Genomic DNA, 22,699 nt, shown 5'->3' with positions numbered 1-22,699 from the left:
ATCCCAAGCAAATGGGATGTCACTGTTGTGTAACTTAGGGCTCTTGCACACAGTTTCCAGCAAGTATAAAAATAACAGAGCCGAACGCTCTCCAAAGATGCAACATCAACAACACTAAAAAAGAAAGAGCAAATCAGAGCAGCTTTAGTTGGTAATGTGAGGGTAATACCAGCAAATTTCAAGGTCAAGACAAAAAAGCATGTCACTAACTCTGCCCAATTTGATGAAAATGTTATATATAGGGATTTTCCTCTATGGACCAGCATGTGTTTCACAGGAGCTCATTTTAATCTACCACTTAATCAGTTCCTCAAAAAGACAAGTCTGTCCTGTTTTGTGGAAAATAGGTAGGTTGTATTTCAAGATGATAATCTTTTCACAAGCTCCAAAGATTTTTTACAATTTTTTAAAATGACTGAATTAAAATTGAAATGCTGTTTCAAGTCAAGCAGAGATAAATGCACATTGCCTACTGCAATCTCATAAATGTCTTCATGTATCTGTGTGACACCCAGTCACCGAGGCACCTCAGCAGCACGGACCTGCTCATATTATACTGGAGCAGAATCATCCCCTGAACTGTGAAAGGCATCTTTTTTTTCCCCAATGTGCAAAAAAACAGTAAGAAACATTTAATGTTGAAAAAAATACAAAAATACCCCTTTCAAGTCTGTTGTTATAAATAACTACTGCTCAGACAATTGAGCTACTTCCTTTGGCTACTCTGACGAGGCTAACCTTGGTTTACCCCTCAGCTAGAGATACTGCTATCTCTGTGCAGACATCCTCATGTCGGTATTTACAAGGTCACATAAAAAGAAGCAGCCTGCCCTTACTCAGCTTTGCTAAACAAAAGAGAAAACATGTCTTTCTGCGTTGGTATCAGCACTGTCACAAACGTCAGAACATGTAAAACTCCAACTCAAACGCAGTAAAAACAACAATCCACAAAACCAGGTTTTTGCTAAAGGCATTTCGGTCAAGGCAGATCAGAGCTGCTCTGGTTTAGTGGTCACATATCCTTTTGCTGCCACGGGGAGAATTTGGCTTTCTGGTAAAGACAAGCACCATTCCAGTAATTGCTGCCATTTCCATAATTTCAGGTTCACTGAGATCCCTTTCTTGTTTCAATTATACTGCTATTTTAGCTAGAAGACCAGAATGACTTCTTCCAATTTATATTAGTTACCAATAATAATATCAAAATTTATTGTCATATATGCTTCATATCCTGTCCTGTTAATGCACTGACAGAGCATATCAGTAACTTTGGAAAAACAAAAAAATAGTGAAAAGCAAAGCCTAAAACTAACTGAACGGAAACAATTTTAATTCTTGTTCCTCTCAAGGAAGGGCAGCAAGAGGATAATTTTTCAATTTACTTAGAGTTTCTGAAGGCGTAGCTAAGCTGAAAAGGAGGAACCAAGCAAGAGTTTTATTCGCTCTGATTAACAGTTAACTGTCTTGAGGACAGCAGAATCCCTACCAGCTGCAGCCTTAAGCCCAAATTGCTCAAATACCAGCCACATTTACTCTAGCCTTTGTGCTTCTATTCATCACCTCACAGTGGGCAGTCTTCCTTACAAGTCAGGGTGAACTGTATTAGAGACTACAAATTCATCTCCTATCTATGAAACTTATTACCCCTGACCAGGCTTCCCTTCTGCCAGTTATTTAAAAATAAACTTAAATTTTCAAAATCGGATTTTGAATGTGAACAAAAGTAAACTAGAACAAAGCCTACCTTATTACCAGACACCCATCTGTCACTCCCTCTATTCTGTAATTCCTCTAGCCAAGGGTAACTTTTCATTACGTAAATGCAAAATAAGCTATAAAAAACTTAAGTGGCCTGTTTGAAACCACACAGTTTTAAAATCATTATTCAACTGTAAGACTTACCTTGCTGAAAGAATGAAGGATCGCTCTACGCTTTCAATGTTCAGTTCATTCTGATACGCTTCCTGGGTTGGCTTTTTAACCTTCAGGGAGAAAAAATTTTATATTGAAACTGAAATGGTACTTTTATAGTTGCTTTAGTTTTACTTACTATAAAATCTCTTACGTTTTTACTGCAGAAGGTTACGCTGGAAAGAAAAACCTCTAAAGCAGGAAATCGTACACCAATCCAGAGTGCCCAGCTACAGGAAGATTACCTGGCAGCCCACCATTTTATTTCACTGTGGCCCCATGCAAACACTGGAGACATCCAGGGGACTGAAGCTGAAATGCTGTCAGACACCTCCTGCTGTGCTTCAACATGCCCAGACCCATTGCCCTCCAAGGACCTCTTGCAATTAGGCAAAAAAAGGCACTGCTGCTGCTGCAGGACAACATGTAGCCCACAGTGTACCCCAGAGTGGGCACCTGCCCCATACCCCCAAGGGCTGAATCACCCTGCTGATCCTTCTGAGCTACCAAGTTTCAAACATAAGGAGGTTTAGAAGTTAAGAGTGGTTTTGAGCCACCACGAGACATCTGCTGGCACAAGAGCTTTTGCAGCTCTGCCTGTGAAAGTTTGAAGCTGGGCGCCAGATCTGCACTGCAGCTGGATTTGTGCTCTTCTCTGACAGGACCAGAGACAAGTTACTCAATTCCCAAGGCAACAGTTCGTTGTTCCCACCGACTGTCATGTCAGAGACCGAGTCAATACATGGCATGCATGTCCCTTATCACTACCCAGAGGGGCTGAGGGTTTAACTTTGATGCTTTTCACAAAGACTTAGAAACAAAAGCCGTATCTTCCCCCACAGTTAGCAGATCTCTATAAACCATAGAGATTTGATCCATCAGAAGCTTATCAGGCAGAGATGCCTAATCTCTGGGTGTGGTCAATAAAAAGCATCTACAAGGCAAGAGTGAGGCATTCTAAACAAAATACAATAAAAAAAATAATCAGTAGGCAGGCTATTTCAGAGCAGGCCAATACTGGATGAAATGCAGGTGAGATGATCCTGTGGCAACAGAGTCTTTTAGGGAAACTTAGGCAGCAAATCCCACAGATGATATTATGCAAGAAAGGTTAAGCCTGTAGGATACCTCTGTAACACAAGCATCTTTAATATCTGTTTCCAATGATAAACATAGTTGTGCTATGAAAATTTGAAGGCCTGAGTTTAAATAGGTTTGGAGAAAGACACATTTTAACAAGTGACTCACCTTCATTCCAGCCAACGACAGCATATTGTTGAGTTTATACATCCCTGACTGAACTGGAGTCGTGTACAACAAGGCATCATTGAACTGTAACATAGAAGCAATGCTTTTTAATGACTAATGACTGTTTAGAGACAGATAATTTCAGATGCATTTTAGTGGAAGTACAGAACTGAGATCAACTGTCCGGAAAGGCATCTTCTACTTCCTATTATTCCACTTAGGCCACAAGAAACATTTTCATGTATGAATTTAGATAACAATAGGTGTCTATTTATATCTTCCTTGTGTAAATATACATTTAGCACACCAGTAAACAGTCCGCGGATGTCAAAGAACAGGCTGTCAAAAAGGACAAAAATGTTTCTCGTGTACGCAGCTATATTGTTTAACAAACTATTTTAAAAGGATATTAGAATTAACCATTCAAACAAAACAAAACATTCCAGAAACTCACAAGATAGCAGAATTAAGATTAGCAGTTTATGATTATAAGGACAAACTTATCCATATGTACCATGCAAATTTTACCAGCTTATGTGTGCATCTACTGTTTATTTCCTGTTCTACCAGACCTGGCTTCATTCAGTGCACTTACTGAATTTAAGATTATTTTTTTTTTATTTTCTGTGTTGTTCAACACATGGATCCAAACTTCATTTACTGCACGTAAGCACAGACTAGAAAACTGAATTGTCCCATGAGTTTTTGCTATGCGGTTCTTTGCAAAATAACCAAGTGCTTCATGAGCCTTGCTAAATCTTCACAACATGATCAATGGAAAAATCACCGCTTAAGTGTCTAAAGGTATAAACACTAGCCTGCACCTTTTAGATCTAAAAAAGAAAAGAAAAAAAACCAAACCACCAACCCAAAAAACAAAAAGAAAGAAAATCTGAGCTAGAGACACTAAAATTAGCAACATCTGATTTGGGAAGTCAAGCTTGAGACAGCACCAGATTCAGATTATTACCTTAACTGATATCATTTGCAGTTATCTCAGTGCTTTATACGCTACAAAGTCATCTCCAGAGCATAAGACAGGCACTTGCAAGCTTAGAATACATACATAGGGAAATATTTACTACAGTAACTACAGTACTAAAAGACTATAGTAACTAAAAGAGAGATTTCAGCCAGGACTGGGGACCAATAATGCCACAAATTACTCAGGGCAACAGTTGCTTTACTGTCTAAATAGAAGAGATAAACAAAAGGCTCAAGTGGAAACAGGAACTTCAGAGATGCACAGAAGTTCCAAAACCAAACACAACAGAGACAGGAAGAGAACCCAGCATTTAACTTCCAGCCCAGTGCTCCGCTCAGGATGCAGGAGGGCTTGGACAGGGGAAGGAGAGGAGGGGGAAGGAGGGAGGGAGGGAGGGAGAGAGAGGAGGATGCAAGAGCAGCAGCGGAGCTGTAGGTTTTAAGATCTGGTACGGCGAAGTGGGATGGAATGACTGCTTTAGTTTTCACGCTACTACAGATAATGTCTTCTCATAAAAGTGCTCAAATTTTAAAGTACGCGTTGTTCAAAACAGTACATTTCAGTGTGAAATGGTTAAATGGTTTTCTATTAAAATTAGTGCATATGCAACAGATGATCTCTCTAAATTAGAAATGAGCAAGCCAAACAGCATCAACTTGTCATTTTTTCCACTATCTGAAGTTATTAATTACTTACATTTGTGGTGTAATGTTTTGACCACTTAAAATTACACTAGTGTTAGGCACACAGCAAGATACACAGCATCTTACCAGAAAAAACATTCGTGGCTGCATGACCTTCCGGGACAGCTTCATCAGTGTTCCCTCTTTCAGAAAGACCTAGCAAATTAAAACAAGCAATTCAAAACTTAGCTTTTCAGGGCACAAGCCGTACAAATAAGCTGACCTTTTCATCATCATCATCATTATTACTACTACACTTGAAGTGCTGCAGAAGTTTGGGGACTCAACGTTCCCTTTCTGAGAAAGGCTGTTCGTCCTTAGGTTTCTCTGAAAGTGAGTGTGAATGGCTGTATTACAGTTTTCCATGCTGCACTTGAAACCATGACAAATACAAGGTTAAGCTTGAGGAAAAAAAATCTGCCTGCGAGATCTGGCAAGGAATCATATTCTAGAAATCATAAGTTTTCATCAGATAAACGTCTAAACACCCCCCCACACACACACGGAGTGGCAGTATTCATTTGACTGTTAGGACCAAATAATTAGAGATGGACCATTTTTCTTCTCAGTATATGCCAGCTTCAGTCACTTGCATATCATCTGTGCTGCACTTTCACTGCAATCTGTTGAATGCCTTCTGGAGGACCTACCCTTCCTGGCTGCACGATCTCATGGTGTCCATTTAAACTGTACTGAATCTGCATGAGTTTCTGGAAGTTATCCTACAGGGAGAAAAAGCAAAAGGTGAGTAATTGCCCTAAAAAAAAAAAAAAAAAAAAAAAGAGAGAGAAAAAGCTTTACTCGACCATCTTTGTAAGTCAAAATACTTACTCCCTGCTTCATGATGTCATTGGCGTGGTTTGCAACTTCTATGACAACAGCTAGAGCATCTGAAGAATGAAGAAATGACGCTTTGGTTATACAGACTAGTTGGCGTTGGTGTGACGTAAAGCACAGATACAATATTGCCCTTCCGCATCACGCCAAGATTCAAGGACCTGATAGCACAGTCATTGCATTCAGGAGCACTTCCCATAGATCCCAGAGTCTTTGGAACATGGTTTAATAAGCGTGCCCTAGAAAGTCACTGCTTCAAACAACAGTCAGTCATTTCTTACAGCTAATCAAAACAGTCCGCAAGCAAAATTAAATTGTAATTTTCCACACAAAGAATTACTTTAATTTCAATGTCTCTACTTACAGCAGAAAAGTTAACATTTTAAGTGAGACTATGTAGAGATTAAGTTTTTTCCATTTTACACAACTTTACAGTCATGGAAGACTACCTAGAAAAATCACCCAAATCTTTGTGATTTCTTTCTTCTGCCTTTAGTTTTGCTGCACTTCAAGATAACAATATAAAGTTCAAATTTCTAAATTTCAAACTTTTTAATACCAGAAAAAAAAAACCCTCTGAAAGAGAAGAGTTATCAAAGACAAGGGATTTTATTAAGTACTGATATTTAATAACTAGCAACTCGACTGTAATATATACTAAGGTATAACTGCAAAAAGGGGTTACATAAAAGGATTATGTAAATTACTGAACAGTGAGTGTACATGAGACAGAACCCATCCAAGGATCTTATCCAAAAACCTGTAATTCACTTAAGTAGGAAAAAAAAAACAAAAACCCAGACTCATTTAATTGAAAGCTAGAACAACTGCTCTGATAAAATGTAGTCTCTGAAGCATTTAGCGCCTTCTGAGTAACTGAAGTGCAGTCAGGCACTTCAGATAAAGGAACTACATTTGCTTAAAAGTCCACAGAGATGCCTACCAAACCATGTAACACCAAAGCCTTGGGGTTTTTTTTCCAGGTAGTAATTAGAATATTAGTACTATAGAATATATACGCTTCCCTTGCAGTTGAGTTCATATTCAGAAAGACAGCATGTTAAAAGACACAGCTTTCTGAAGTGAAAGGTTCAGGTGGTCATGAAGCCATATAAGAAACTAAACTGAGGTGTGAACAAAGAGCTTCTTCCAAGTCAATCGAAGGAGAATTTTTGTTCAAGATTTTCATGAACCAAGGCAATGCAAGCACAGGAGTCAAAGAGTTAACTTTGCACTTGATCAGACTTTAAGTTTAGATATAGATGTCATGATGTCAACTGAGCCTGCTGAAAAATAGCTGGTGCTCTCCTACTAGGAACTGTTGGAGCTGCTCCAGGCAAAACACTCCCCAGCTCCCATCTGCTTGAAAGAAAATGATGGGAAATTCAGCTCAATCCATGAGACAGGAATGAGTACCTGAATTTTTTGTTATACTTTGCTTCATCTGTCAGCTATTATATTTATTAAAAACTAAAAATTTTACTCATTGACTTCAACAAAGATTGAAGACTGTTAGAGAAAATTCGCTGGTTATTAAGGGAAAATTCCAGGATCTCAGGGCTACTTATACAGCCAAGACTAAGCAAATCTAAACAACAACATAAAATAATCTATAGGGTCAAAGTCCATAAACAAAGTGGTTTTTGGCAGGGAAGAGCATTCCATTTCTTATACCACTTAGCTGGAGTAATGTATTCAAATGAAGGTCATCAGGAAGAATTGTGTTCTTTGGGGTTATTTTCCAATAATACTAACCATAACCAACTCTAGTCTTGCACAAACCTAGGGCTTGCACAAATGTCACTAAAGAGACTGAAATAAGTGACAGGGGCTCACGCAAATGAAATGGAAACGTGAACTAGGAGCATTTTTAGTACTGCTCCTGAGGCCCACACATGGAAGAAGGAAATAGTCTGAATGTGCATTGCATTGCTACACTTGAGTTAAACCAGCTTAATCCCAAACTACCATGAAACGTAGTCCTGTCCACTTCCATCACCAACCATTCCTTCTCATTTCCTTGCATCTCCTTTCCCCCCATATGCAGGCAAAGTTGTGGAAGTCACTTGTGTTTGTGCAACATGTGACAAGTCAAACTGTAGAACTCCTCACGTTAAATATAACCCAGAGCAGCTCCTTGATCTTGTGCACTTCCACCACACAAACACTTGTCCTGGCACAAAGAGAGAGGAGGCAGCCAGAAAGGCTCATAGCTGGGGGAGAGCAGCTGGTAGACCAGACTGCCTATCATGAAAGGTCTACAGATGCAAAGATTGTCTCTCTCAATAGCAGTGCCCAAAATATCTGCTTAAGCTGCCTGTGCAACTTCACTCTTATCTCTTCATTTCAACTCAAGGGTGAGCTGACACCACTGTAAGCTCCAAACATTTTTGAAATACAAGCTTGCAATCTTTCAGTATCTCTGCTGAGAAACTTAGAACTAACTAGAAAACGTTTCTATTACTGAGCATTTTGCATGCATTTAAAATTTAGAAACATTATCGTATGTATGTAAGATGTTATTTCTTTAATCTAAAGAGACATTTACCTTGAGTATCCCTATAGTCTGCAGATTCTTCCACAAGATTCTTTAAATAATCTGTATAAAGAAAAAAATAATACTGAGATAGTTTTGTTAAAGAAATAAACAGCACCAGAAAGTAGTAAAAACAACCTTTTTCCTGGAAATCTGCTTTTCAGTCAGACCTATGCCACAATGATCAGCTACTTAATCTTTCAAATCTGTCACAGTAGTAACATAAGGAAAACTAGCTTTTCCGTAATGAAAGTATATCATCTCTTGCTCAGAGAAGATTATTGAAGCAGCGCCCTTCTCCAAAGACAAATGATACTCTGTACGTATTATTCCAGAATAAAACAAGCAACTGAAAAATAACTACACACTTGCAATCTTTTACTTTGAAGCTGATGCAAAAAATTTTGAAGATCACAGAAATTTTCCTGAGCACCTAACTTGTCTATAGGAGCTAAGAAAAGAGTGTTCCATTACAGAAGATCTGATTATGATTAGTATTTTTCAATCATAAAAGTATTATACCTCTCCTTCACCGTTCAAATAGGCACTTTTGGTTTTCAATTATAAATTTAGTTCCTCAACCAGGAGATGGCACCCTCAATCCATTAAAGTCTTGGTAGTTTTAAAATCTATTTTACTCAGCTAAAATTAACTCTAAATGTATGACTATACAAGAAAACATCCCCCTCGAGTTTCCATTGCCTGGTCTAGTGTCCAGTTCACCAAAAAGTACAATATCCTGTCAAAGATTAATATATATCCTCAGTAAAAGGTCAACCATCTATTCTCCACAATTTTGAACTGCTTAAAATGGAAAGAAACAAAATAATAAACTTTCAAAGAAATATAGATGGTAGATTGATAATATCAACAAATACTGATTTATAATTACCTTTAAATGAGGTATTAAGATTCTAGCAGATCTACGGAAAAGTAATCATATGTGATCTAGCAAGCATTCAATTTTAGCTTTGTGGTTGTACAAGTTTCATGTAGGAGTGAAATAATTCAACTCCCATATGCTTGCCCTACCCAGATTCATCCTTTTACTCAAGAGGAATCAGGAGCCAATTGTTCCTGCCTTCATAGGATGTCTTGCTTCATACATGCCCCTTGGAGACCGCTCAGTGTATTATAATCTTTTCCTTATGCAAAAATAAAAGGGAATTATGAAACACGTTACTCCAGTAGAAATGCTACAAAAAGTGAGAAATAGTGTCATAGTTAATGAAAGCTTTGAGAAAAACAGAACTACAGGAAGAGAAGTATTTGGCACTGAAATTTTATTTCTTGGCAAAGACCTAAGGGAGGGTCCAAGAGAGAAGCATGAAGAGCAGGTTGGGGTGAAGGAAGAGGAACTGGATGGGGTCTCCTGCAGGGAAGTGGGGAGGGAGCACTGGGAGGTCTGGCTGGGCCACAGGAACACCCACAGCTTTCTGCTCTCCTCAAAGTTTTGTCTGATCATTATCAGGCATTGGTCAATGTATGATCTTTTAAGACAAGTCTGTCATGGCACCAAAACCTCTCTAGCTACACTCCGTAAATATTGCATCCTTCATATCCCTCAAGATCTTGTGCTATAGTGGCTACCAGATGTGCCAGCATAATATTTAGGTGGATACATATTCCATTAAAAGCAAAGTTCATCTTGCTTCACCTTGGGTTATACTGGTAAGAAGCTGGTGGGGGGGGGTGGGGGGGTGGGGAATCAACAGGAGGTATTTTGAAATGAACTGAGAAGAGTTCACATGGGTTTTAACTTGGTTTAACCTGGAGGAACCTGTCACACACCTGATACCAGCTGCCCTCCCTGCCGACGGGACGGGTGCTCTCTCATGTAGGAGCTGTGCCATACTGCCCAGGCAGAGCAGTCTTGGGACTCCACCATAAAGCAAGCAAGTTAAAGCTTTACAGCTGCAACGTGATCTTCATCGGGGTCAGCACAAAGGACTCCAGTGAGAACCTCCCAGTATAAAGAATAAGTCCGTACAGCTTGTACAGAAATATCAGCTTCTTAAAGCTGCCAAGCACACGCTCACCTCTACGGGCTGGGAACAAGAGGCGAGGCGGGTATGATTTATTCAACTGCAAATGTACTGCTGGCACTCTAAGAAACTGTCCCTAGTACATGGAGACATCAAATTTAATGTCCAAAGTAATTGCCCTGGAAACTTAAATCCAGAGACCCAACACGGGAAAAAAATTGTTTCTTGGTATATTCATGCTTTATTACATGTTCCCCAAAACAAAACTTTACACCACTCAAAAACATTTTTTGATGGATATCTTCGAACATTTTAAACCATATCATCAATGAACAGAAGGAAAACTGGAGATTTTAACAAAAGCGTATTCATTTAAAATTCTGTATTTAAAAAAGGAAGGCAGCTTTTGTACTACAAGACTGAAGCAGCCAATAAAACTTGCAACTTAAAATACTGAAAGTGATAAATACTTACATAATTTGCATCTTAATATTCTCTATGTATATCTGGTAAGTGGACCTCAGTTCATACCTAAAACTCAGCTTCAGAGAAGTATTTGGACAGATATTTTTAGTCTGTGAATACACAGTGGAAATTCTGTGCTTGCAGTAACTTTCTGGAGGTACTGTCTTAAACTAAGCAGACAAGAGGATTTCACAGACATGAATAACGTTACAGTAAAAATTTAGCAAAAATATTCCTAGATAAAATAAATACATAAGTCAAATATTAAGGTGGAATGGTATCTGCTGTCTTTGCCAAAAATTTTCCCCTTTGGAAGGTACTGTAGTTGTTCAGCCTAGCAAGACCTTAAGCATACCTTCAGAAAGGCAGACTGAAATTAATAATTCTGCTGGATACCCCAAAAAACAACGAAAATGAACACAAAAGCACACAAGTACTGTTTCTGTGACAAACAACATTTCCTCATGCCCTGCTTCTACCTGACAGCAGCCAGCAATTCTCTCCTCCTCCTTGCTGGGGGGCAGCAACTATCACTTCTTCCCCTGCTAAAAATTCTCTTCTGCTTCATTAACTATTTTTTTGTCTCAGGTTGTCTAATTTAATTAAGTTAAACTCAAAGCAATTGTTCCCCAACACGTAATTGGCCTCAAGCCTGACAACTCTATTTCCGAGCTGCAAAAGGAGCAGTGCGCTCAAAGGCTTATTTCCCCCCCCCCCCCGGCCTCCCCTCACTACACCCCAGTTAAGGATAATAAAAGACTCTCTCCCCGCAAACCTTATATTGAGAAAAAAAAAGAGGAGAGAGGCTTATCCTATGACAATGGAGAGCCTGTTCATACATATTGTACAGTCTCAAGTCATCTACTCGAATCGGAGGTTTTCGGGAGGAGAGAATCACCTCTCCTCCGTTTCTTTCTATTAGAAATCAGAGGCCTCTAATTAACCTCCCCCAAACCCCATTAATATTTGCTGCATGGAGCTCGGGGCCAGTATGTGGGGAAGCGGAAGTTCACTTGCTGGACGGGAGCAGCTGTATAATTAAGGAGAAACACAGCTGAGCTGCGCCTCTCCTTGGCTGATTTACGAGTCCACCTGCTCCTGCTTTTGTTCGCAGAAAAGTAACTCCACTTCAAAGCACAGCAACAATCTTGTGATGTGACCGTGGAGCAGCAGGTTACCAGTACAAAGCTGTCCCACTGACACAGAACATCTAAATAGGAAGAAATCCCTGCTGACTCAGGCCGAGCAGCTTCGTTTCCTGGATTATTTTCGCTCCCTTGCTCTTACCCGCTGCCCCCTCCTCTCTTGCCCACAGATCTCCCCGTCCTTGCTCTGGGCGGCTGCCGCATCCCTGCATCTCGCCCACTGCAGCCATACATCCAAATATTTTGCGTGTCCTCCAAAGGATTTGCAGCACAAGTTTCTATAGAGATTTCTATAGAGCTGCTGGAAGGTAACAGAGCAGATAGGTCATCCACAGAGATATCAAAGAGTGAGAATCTCAAGGAAAACAGAAATGCATGATAGATGGAACAGGCTGAAAAGGAAACAGATCCCAAATAACACCCCCCAGCCCCAGCATAATTAAATTCTCAGTCTGACTTCTTTTATTGCTCCCATAGAACAAGCGAAAATTACTTTTCTAAATCAGCAGCCAGCATTGCAATCCCATCCCTGTCAATAGCATTCGCATTTGCAGGTGTATTTAAAGCCGGGCAGCCACAGTAAGGTCTGCAGACCAGGGACACCCACAGCAACCCCCATCACCACATAATGAGGTTTTTTCAGGTCTAGAACAGCCTGTCCCAGCCACAATGACAGTTAATGGTCACAAGGAATTCCCCTTCAACACGGGAGTTTTGTTTCAGTGCCATTCACCCCTGACATCTCTCGCTTTCCTATATATATTGACAAAGGCATTTACCCCATCCTGATCCTCTGTTCAACGTTTTTAATTAAAACCTTTGAACTTATCCAAAGCTTCGCTGATTTTGGAGTCTATAACAAGTCCATACCATGCCCTAAGTCAGTATCCTTTTAAAATATAAAGCAACTCCTCAAATGACATTTTATGGCTTGATTTCATCAATTAAGAGCCACTAAGATTTTCCCCTACACTTAATAAGGGCTTTTCACCCTTTTTTCAACACCTGTGACTTTAATGAGATGATTCAAATGAAAACAGTCAACGTAAATATCTTGGTAACTGCTGTATAACACTTAAGTCTGTATCTCCCCACAGCATCACTAGTCTAAGTACTTGCTGGGGAAACGCCAACAAGCTGCTACAGAGCCAAAAAAAAAAAGGTCACAGAGCATTTTATTTTGCAGTTACTACATAAACAGAAGCTATTTTTAAATTGCTCATCAAGAAGCAATGACTTTCAAAAACAATGCCTTAAGTATTTCCAAATCCTTACAGGAGCCATCCCCCTCTTACGACAAACACATCTTAAAATACTTCACAAAGGCGGTTTCTATCATCGCTCTCCTTTTACAGAATAGAAAGTGCAGCATCATGGAGATGACTTGCTTGAGGTCACCCAGACATGCCAGCGCCAGAGCAGGGTACAGAGCCCAGATTTCCTAGTCCCAAGCCAGCTCTTCAGCCTGAAATGCCCCTGTAACAAGTCTTAAGTACTTACTGGTAAGGTACACTAAAAACTCGTCTTTTGCCTTTAAAGAAAATGGATTTTACAGACAAAACACCTGGAGGGTGGGGGAGAAATGGAGAAGCTACTTGCAGAAGTTCACAGTTGCAGAGACACCTTTCACTTCCTTCTCCTAGCTCCAATTTTCCATACTACCTTTTTTCTTTGTTAAAAAAACAAACAAACAACAAAAATCCACCAAGAAAACCTCAAACCCAAAGCGCAACAGGAGCATTCCAACCCTCTAAGGAAATTACAGGCTTCTATTACCACAGAAACAAACAAAACCCACCCAAGGTTTCATGTTTTCCAAGTACTGCTGAATGTACCATCAGAGAACACACCACGGCGTTGGGAATCTTAGCACCTCGCTTGCGTGTCTTACTGCAATCAATACTAACAAAGAAAGCCTCTAGACCCACGCCACGTTTTCAAAAAAGCCTCACGTATCTGAAGTCGGATAAACACGCTTTACAGATGGATACAACCGCCTGAAAACAAGTTTCCTGGGACGTGTGAAGACTGGCTTCTTAAGGCTGCGAAAGAGCTTGACCGTACCTGTCAACAGGAGCCTGTACTGGGGAATCCTCTGAACCGGCTTGAGCAGGTAGTGCTTGAGGGCCAGACTAGCACAGCGGGGGCTCATCTGAAAGAAACACCCAAAATAAGTAACGATTCTGTGGTAGTCAAGGGTTCCAGAAAAAGAAATCATACCTGCAAACAATTAGTGATTCCATCAGATAAGCTTTATCTTTAAAAGGTGCTACTATCGCAGTATTAAACGCTGCACCATAGAGCAAGTATTTCCCTGTGTGCAAGACTGAATGCAAAATTAATCGTGAGTTAAAAGACATCAGTAAGCACTCCATACTCTCTCTAGATTCAAAATGGGTGCTTTTGCTTATGAGGAAGAGAGGTGAAGCTTCCCAGAAAGAAAGGAAACACCAGCGGCAAGGACAACGTGCTCCTTTGTAATTGCTGTCAGTGTCCATCAGGCAGAAAGGCAGAGAAGGCAGCGGTGTTCACTGAAGTAGTTTTAATTAATCCACACCTCTAAAGACAACGCAAAATTAAAAGATCGATGCTTCAAAAATGTTAATTATATTCAGTTTGCATTCAAAATAATGTGCATGTGAAACAGTGAGTCTTTAGAAAGCCCTCTTTTCTTCTTCCTGTCTTTGCTGACTACTTCAAATTCTTCCTTTGCCCACCGTAAGCAGCCTTTCTAACCACTCGTAAGCAAACAGAGCAGGGATCACCCAAGGGGAAGCCCGTGTAATAGGAGGCAAATTCACAGTTTATGTGGATCATGTGCTTAGAGAGCTCGCGCCTCTTCTCTGATTTGTTTTAAGGCTGTTATGTAAAAATCTGGCAATGCTCTTAGGGACGTGAATCAGGTTTCATCTGATTGCTGCGTGTACTGGGTTTGAAACTTCTAGAAAGACGCAGATGAGAAAATTCACTTTTTTAATGTTACCAACTGAAATGAAACACCCTTCCCATGAGTGCAGCTACTGCCCTATGATGTGGCAGAGAAATCAACCTGGTTAAAATAGGACAGTTAATCAGTGCACAGTACGATCAGGCGACAAAACTAAAAAAAAGCAGCTGGAGATTTTGTTAATGTGTCTTTGACACAATTTGTAGCAAGTGCTGCCTTTTCCGAATCAAGGTCCTTGATTTTCAAATCAGATGTCACAGTGGTAGCCAAAATCACTAGTTACTTCACAAAATCTGAATTTACTTCTTTCCTCTTCCATCCTACTAAGTCTCAAGCCAAGAGTGCAGAAAAAAAAAATGGAAAAAAAAATAATAATAAAAAAAGAAAACCCAGACAAATTGGAGGATAGTCTCTAAAGCCTTATGGGGAATCACAACTGCTGAAAAGACACAAAATAGGATATATCTTACAAAAGACTACAGTACCTCGAAGTCTTTGACTACTGAAGCAAAGCCTGTGTTCTTCTTACACTGTTCATCTAATAGTGCAACATTTTTATCAAATTCTTTGATGTAAGTTGAATACATCTTTAAGTAGGGACCCTTTTTAACAAATATATCAGCAATTCTTTGATGTTCAAGCCTAGAAACAAAAACCAGAACAATTAGAAAGAGCTAAAATGAGTGTAGGTCTTAACCCTACAGCAGAACATCAATCTTTTTCATAATAAGATGTGCTGGTTTATGTTCTGAACAAAAAACTCACAGTTCAGCAGATAGACACCCATCTCCGTAGCTACTCCGAAAAACCTTCCCAGGCACACCTTGACACACTAGTTTAGTGTTAGATGAAAACCAATTAATACATAGTCTGTTTAACATGGTCTTGAGCCATTTGAACACTTTAGTACAAGCTGGATTTCTGAGGAGACAGATCTTCAAATTTCAGGATGCAGTCTCCGTCCCTTAATAGCAAGCGGGATTACAGTCTTCACCCATCTCAGTGCCTTTGTCAGTAGGCTTTGTATAGCCGATTTAGATCCAGCCACCAGTGTAACTGAGAATGGACTTCAGTGGGATTGTGGCTGTCAATCAGTGCTGTGTCTAGTTAGAAGATCTCAACTACCTTTAAAATGCAAACTGGTCTTCAGGACAGCCTCCTTTTCCTCTGATGCAATCAGTCTACTTATCATACACATGCAGGGACCAGAACTTTCAATTAAAAATGAAATTTTAAATAAAAAAGTGTGATTGCTAAAACTGTGTATTGGCATGCCTTCTGGACCTTTCTGGATACATCCAAATGGCAACAAGTACATCTAAACAGAAAATTATCTCCTATACTTTCAAAGTCAATTCTGTCATTTAAGAAGGCACGTGAAACACAAACAAGAGTCAAACTGTGGTCACATGGAGTCACATAAGCCCCACAGATAAATTTCAACAACATCAAAGGAGTGGTATCCCTTTATTGATAGTCACCAGTGAGATAATCGCTCTTCCAGTTCCCTCAGGAGGTCCCGGTTGAGTTCGTACAGCTGAGGTAGGTAGTACAGGATCTGATTCAGGATTCTGTCCTCAATCACTGGCTTTCCAAGCTGCCTAGAGGCATGCGCCACAGCATCGCGGAAATCCTGCCGGAGTACAAAGAGGACAGAACCCCCCGTTCCCATGAGCGAACAGCCTTCAAAGCACCAACTCAGACAACGGTGTTCTCTCTGCAGGCATTCCAGGCGCTGCTCCCTATTACCGAAGGCAAGGCGGGTACCATCTGGGTTAGGTTTCTCTGCAGCTTCAGTTTACTCCCCTGGGACTGCTTTAATCCCTTTGGTTTGACACTGCAGCTTTACTTTCTTGCTGCTGTATGCATACTATAGAAGTTGTTCATTATTTTTATAACACACCCTTAAGAAATGTGCCGGTACTACATACAAGGAAACTATGGGGGGAAAAAAGGCTTCTAACTGCAAAGATACTGGGAACCTTGACTATCTTCTTGCTAAGATTTGTGTCAAAAAGCAAAAATGTTATATCAACTCATACAATCATAATATTTTATGTTAAAATTATACTAGTTTTCATAAGTCATCTACAAATGCCCTTTCGGAAGATGTGCCTCTTGGATTTAAAATGTAGTGTCACAAAGTTACTATACGTAGCAGCTCTTCTATATACAGGAAAATTAACACGTAACAAAAATATATTGAAAAAACACATAGGAACCATGAGATTTCAAATGTTAATAATGATCAAAACCAACATTGGCACCTTCAAAACATTTACAGAGAGGAGGAAAATCCCACCTACACTTGAAGGATCTTCTTGCAGCATTTTTATGCTATAACCAGCTCCCAATAGATGGAGTTGAGGTTTATTGGTCCTCATTAAACTGTTTAGAATTAAAATCTTGGCTCCACACGAGTCAGTATGGCCAAGATTGTATCCCTAATGAAACTCAGCATCCATTAGGTGAGGTATTTTCCTTAATCACATACAAACACAATTTTCAGAAAAGGTTAGCAATTTAGCATTTCAACTTGAGAAAGAACACTGTCTAAACAGCCAAAAAAGAAAATTCAAATTAGAGCAACAGCAGAAAAAAGACAACCCGTAATAGCTCTTTTTAGGTTTGGGACGATGCAAGCACGATCTATAGGAGGCTTGAAAAAGGTGACCAAACAATGTGTTCCTAAGTACAACAATGAGTTATATTTTAAATATATGGGGTCCACACCTGCCTTTGAAAATCTGTAGGGTTCTCAGGTTAGGAAAAAAAAAAAAGAAAAAAAAAATTAAGCCCCCTCTTTCCCCCTCCCCAGGTCTACTACTATAGGTCTTACTAGCTACTTCATCAGTCCAGCATCTGGCACTATTTAGGGTCTCTTAAACTTAAGTCTCAACTTTCCCCTGCCCTCTCTCCTCATTACATCAGCTCTGGGCAGCGTAAGCTCCAGACACGCTTTCTTGCTTTGTGACCCTCTGGGTCAGCAAGGCTGTGACTGGGCAGAGTTATGACAAGAAACTGAAAGGAGATACAGGGCGATGGCTGTGATGGGGGAAGGCTGAGAACTAAATGCAAGGGAGTTAAAAAACAGATGGTGTTATTCATATGGAAATGTTCTGTTTTACATCCTCTGTGCAGGCTAGTGACACATGGGTTAACTACCAGCTGCATCTTATGGGTTTTCCTGACCCTAGGGCATTGCTTAACACTGAAATGATACATGGAATTACAATGGCAAAAGCTCAAATGAGGCATTCTGGAGAGCTTCATGCAAAATGCATCATCATATTATGACAATATTCTCCCCCCCCATCAAATGCACACACAGTATACTGTATGTACTTGGCCATGGGATGAAACAAGAACTTTACTTGCACGATGAAAAGAAAAGCAGTTTTGTCTGTAGCATGATCAACAACCCAGGCTTTTCCCTGACCAAACAATAAAAGGAGAGCAGGGAGCCAGGTTTAAGCACCAGTAGATAAGACAGGAATGTCATTTGTAGTTAAGAGCATTTATTTAACTTCTAGATAGAGCATTCAAAGAGTCTGCAGGATGTTTTCCAAATACAGATTTGGTTTTTCGACTAGCTTGATCCAAAGTCCATCAGCTTCATCAGACTTTGGATCACACCATGGAAGAGTCTATCATTAAAAAAGCCAAACAAAATTTTGTTTCATCACCCTCTCTGTCCCCCTTCACAACTGAGTAAACTGAGGAAGCCCTGCAGAGAGGAAACGCAGGGAAGAAAGATAACGTGAAGCTTTCAAATGATGCAAACCAGCCTGCTAAACAACAAAAGAGCTGAACTTACATGCCTTTTTTTTCTTTTTCTTGTTTTTTTTTAATTATCAAGTCTTCACTACTGAAGCAGTACAATGCATTTGTCACTGTAATCATATTAAGATTTATTTTTAACCTGGCAGTGGGTGTTAAGTAACTGTCATGCCAAGTTCATCTTGAGATAAACTTAAGAGTTGAAGGCAAAGGGCACATGCCTGAGGAGTAGGGGTAGGAAAAGTCAAACAAATGTAACAAGGTTAGAGTTAACAGTGTTTACACTTGAAGGTACTGGCCTTCTGAGAAAGTCATTTCTTATCCAAAAGCACAAAACATAGAATAGGTCTGGTTTAATTACCAAATGTAAAATACGTTAACTTAAAAAGTTTCACTCCAAATGCTGGAAGGTATTCAGACAAGGACAACTTTTTATACAAGTAGGTGAATGACTTAAAAATTAGAAACTGCAGTAATAGTCATTTAACACACCAGAACCTAATTCCTTCTAAAACTAAATCCATTTACTGCTAAATAAAAACAGAATTGCTGTTGTTAATAATATATGCATTGCTCTGATATCTACATAGCTAGAATAAGTGATTTGTATTACACGCATATTTAGCATATAGTACTATGTAACACTGCTGAAGAACAGTCCTTTCATCAGTCTTTTCATCATCATCATCATTTCAAAGACAATCACCTGCGTTGTCCTAGAAATTATTCTGTTTGAAGCAATGCAGCAATCCATTACAGTGAATTTTAGAGAGAGGGATTTTCTAAGTAAAAATGAGCATTTCAAATATTACAATCTTGCTCATTAAAAAAAAAAAAAAAAACAAAAAACAAAAACCCCAAAAAAACAACTTGCCATGCTTTGGAATTAATGTGCTTATTTCACCAAAAAACACTATTTCCAACTCTAGATGAAAGTTTCATACGCTGCATGACAGAAAACAAAAGATTATGTTAGTTATACTGAATCATCCCTGCTTCATATCAGGATAATTTTCTTTTCAGAAGGGGGGAGGCCATTGTACACTTTCTCAAGTGCTGGTTTACAGCTTCTAGTTCTACATTATATTCTGGCCCAACAATAATCTTCTGATACCACTTTTTACTGCTTTGGCAAAAGCAGTTGTCTTCACGCAGCTACTTTAAGAGGCCGGCACTCATCACCATCCCTGGAAAACATGTTCTTTCCAAATCAGAAACAGTCTTAGTTTATTCTCTACTAAGACAGCAATCCACTGTCTACTTGTCCATATGAAAATCTAGTTTCGGCAGTTTTAAAGGCTTACGAGTACATATTGTCACTGAATTACTGCCTGATGAAACATTCCCAGCTTGAAAATGTTTAGGGAATTTTATTTATTCTATTAGTATACACTCCCCCTAGAGCTGTGCAGCTTTTAATCAACATTTGAGGAAGATACCACCATTGCTGCTTTTGTTTCCTCCCACCCCTCCTTCAACGCAGCTTCCTTAAATAAGCGAAGGGCCGTGATATCTGAAATAATTCTAACCCTGTTGTGAATCATCTGCGACCAGCCCACGCACTTCCCCTCTGCAAAGGCCTGACTCACGATCCCCCTCAGTTCTTTCCACCGGAGGATTCCCAGCACGCCGCGAAGTGACCTGCCCGCCTCCATCTAAGCAGCAAAGGAACAAGGTTTAGTTGGAAACCAAAATAGGTACTTGACCAGACTAAACCCTCGCTCAGCTGCTGACTGAGTTAAATGTACCTTCAGGTATCTAATAACTGAAAGAAGACCATTTCAATTGGTTGAAATTAAAGCTTCTTGTAAACTTAGCTGGAATAGAAAGAACTACATGATCTAAACGTGGTCACGTATTTTACTCCTAGGGCTTCAACCAATATTCATCTTGGATCGGCTCTCTTAGAACATACCATCAGCAAAGCAAAAATAAGCCATAATCCCTTCCGCTGAGGTACAACTCCCAGCTAAATACACCTGCAGATAGCTCAAATATCAGTTTAAGGGAAAAAATATGTTTGCGCTTGGACGCTTTTCAAGGAACACACAGACACACATCCTACAGAGGGGGAGGAGGGAAGGGGAGGAAGTTTCACGCTCTGGGGAACAGCCAGGCGGCTATATGTGACAAACTGTAAACACGACTGCCAGGAATACGGCTACAGAAGATTTCACAAATATATTATTTAAAATATAAATAGTCAGTCTTAACTAGAGTTAGATTACTATCCATAAACTGTTAAGTTAAACTATAGCAATGATAGTTAGTGAAGACTATGAGTAAGTGTGGATCGTGACATTTTCCAAACATATGAGATGGCTTCTGGAAAACTGTCAAGTAGTTCCACACCTTTTTTCTCAGGCAGTAAAATCATTTATAAGTCTTTAACAATGTAAGATAGTTAATTTTTTACAATAATCAATGATTTGATTGTGGCATATTCCCATAATGTTATTTCAAGGAATAGGCTGGGTAATAGAACAATGTTTCCTTCCAAACCAAAACTATTTCATTAGCCTTCTTAATAAGATGACTACAGCTGCAATTCATTGTCAAATGCCTCAATCAGCAATTCTAAAGCACTTCATAGACTAAAAATTTATCAACTTATTCATCTCAGACTGGTCAAATATTGAGGTTTTACAGTTGGAGAAAAAGGAGTTGGAGGCTGAAAGAATTTTTCCCAGCCAAACAGTAGATCAGTTGTAAACCATGACCAGAGGTCAAGACTTCCTTTGCTCCAAAACCCAAAGCTAATTTATTTCTCAATATGCATATTACATTCTTTTCCCAAATCTACTGTGAATTATTTTTCATAATATTTGGCTCAATATACAAAAAGTCTAAGTCTTTATAGATATATAAAATTATATAGTTTTTATATATATTTTGCAATTTCTTTTGAAAACGGAAACATATTAAATTAGAATTTCTTACTCTTGTAAGCATCTCTGGAAGGACACACAATAGAAAAAAGTAAGATATTTGACCTCTTATCTGCCTTCTCCAATAAAAGGATGACCTTGTGGCTGTAGAAAAGTTAGAAGTGCCTCCTGACAACCTCCTACTCGCTTTCAGAGTCCTAATAAGGGCATAACAGGAGTCTAAGTTAGACAGGCAGATATAAAAGCTCAGGCCAAAGCCCACAGGCTTAAGCTTTTCTTCGGTCACACAGCACAAAGTTATACACTGAGCCTTGCACTGGAAGGAGCCATCCCAAAAAGCATGTTCCTCTGATGGACCAGAAGTTTCACTGTCCATATTGTAGCATCAGGGGGAAAATGAAATGAAAATGGATGGGAGAACAGAAAGAGTGGTGGGTTTTGGCAAAAGAACAACATTCAGAACAAAAGAAAAGACAGCAAATAAGCCAGGCAGGTTACCCTTACAGCACCAGGGTGTTGCTGAGGAGGTCCTCTCACTTGTGCGAAGCAAACCATTTCCAAAGAATCCCACAACAATGAAGTACAAATGGCACCAATCCTGCCTTACTCGCTTTCCAGGAACACCAGGTGTTTTTTGGGCACAGAGCATCTCAGACAGCAGTGACAAGCTTGTTTCTCTTCTATCACTTATGTTTTACATCCAGTTCACAGGTTCCTTCTTTTTTTCCTGCAAGTGCCCTTAGGGAAGAACCAGCACTTCTCGCATTTTCTCATCCCTTGTTTACCTCCTGGAGGCCATGCATGAACCATCTCACAAAGATGCATACAGATGGGCTGCTTTGATATAACCCTCTTTGTTTTCAGGAGTTTCTAACAGCATTTTAAGGGAATTTGGTCCTCTAAAAGAGCATTATGATAGTTATGGAAATGCAGAGAATTCAAGATTACATCTAATGTTTGATTCTCCCCTCAAGCAACCAATTCTCCCAAGTATGTTTGAGAGCATCAGTGTGCAATGCCAGTTAAGCCCCTTATCTCGGTTATGACCAACTTATTTCGTACTACAGAAGTGTCCCCAAGTGTTTATCATTTTCTAGAGAACTTCTGTAGTCTGTCTTCAACAGAAGCAGCCAGGTGTACTTATGAAGTGCAACAGTGTCCAAACAGGCCGGCACCCTGGTATCTTGGAAGAGTTGCTCCACCTAACTTGACTTTGTCAATATAAAAGAAAAAAATGCTACAAAAATTTCAGTGGTACTTGTAGCCAGTTTGCAATCACATTCCCACCT

General features: G+C 39.6%; 1 protein-coding gene across 3 annotated transcripts in view; it reads right to left on the bottom strand.

Moving 5' to 3' along the window:
- Positions 1–22,699, bottom strand: part of FGD6 (FYVE, RhoGEF and PH domain containing 6) — a 74,669-nt gene that overhangs the window by 15,935 nt on the left and 36,035 nt on the right. For 2 of the 3 annotated variants that reach the window (XR_008467210.1, XM_054207433.1), the window contains exons 6-14: positions 16,224–16,375; positions 15,228–15,384; positions 13,860–13,947; positions 8,213–8,263; positions 5,659–5,717; positions 5,478–5,549; positions 4,915–4,983; positions 3,160–3,243; positions 1,903–1,982 (exon numbers count right to left, since the gene is read on the bottom strand). Coding sequence is in view for 2 of the 3 variants with exons in the window: in XM_054207433.1 (XP_054063408.1) it covers positions 1,903–1,982; positions 3,160–3,243; positions 4,915–4,983; positions 5,478–5,549; positions 5,659–5,717; positions 8,213–8,263; positions 13,860–13,947; positions 15,228–15,384; positions 16,224–16,375 (812 nt within the window). In the remaining variant the exon portion in view is untranslated. The remainder of the gene's footprint in view (positions 1–1,902; positions 1,983–3,159; positions 3,244–4,914; positions 4,984–5,477; positions 5,550–5,658; positions 5,718–8,212; positions 8,264–13,859; positions 13,948–15,227; positions 15,385–16,223; positions 16,376–22,699) is intronic. The other variant, XM_054207447.1, reaches the window with a different exon arrangement.

This window comes from Rissa tridactyla, chromosome 1 (genome assembly GCF_028500815.1).
Source record: "Rissa tridactyla isolate bRisTri1 chromosome 1, bRisTri1.patW.cur.20221130, whole genome shotgun sequence".
In the NCBI taxonomy this organism is placed as follows: domain Eukaryota; kingdom Metazoa; phylum Chordata; class Aves; order Charadriiformes; family Laridae; genus Rissa; species Rissa tridactyla.
This window is presented reverse-complemented; position numbering and strand designations above follow the sequence as displayed.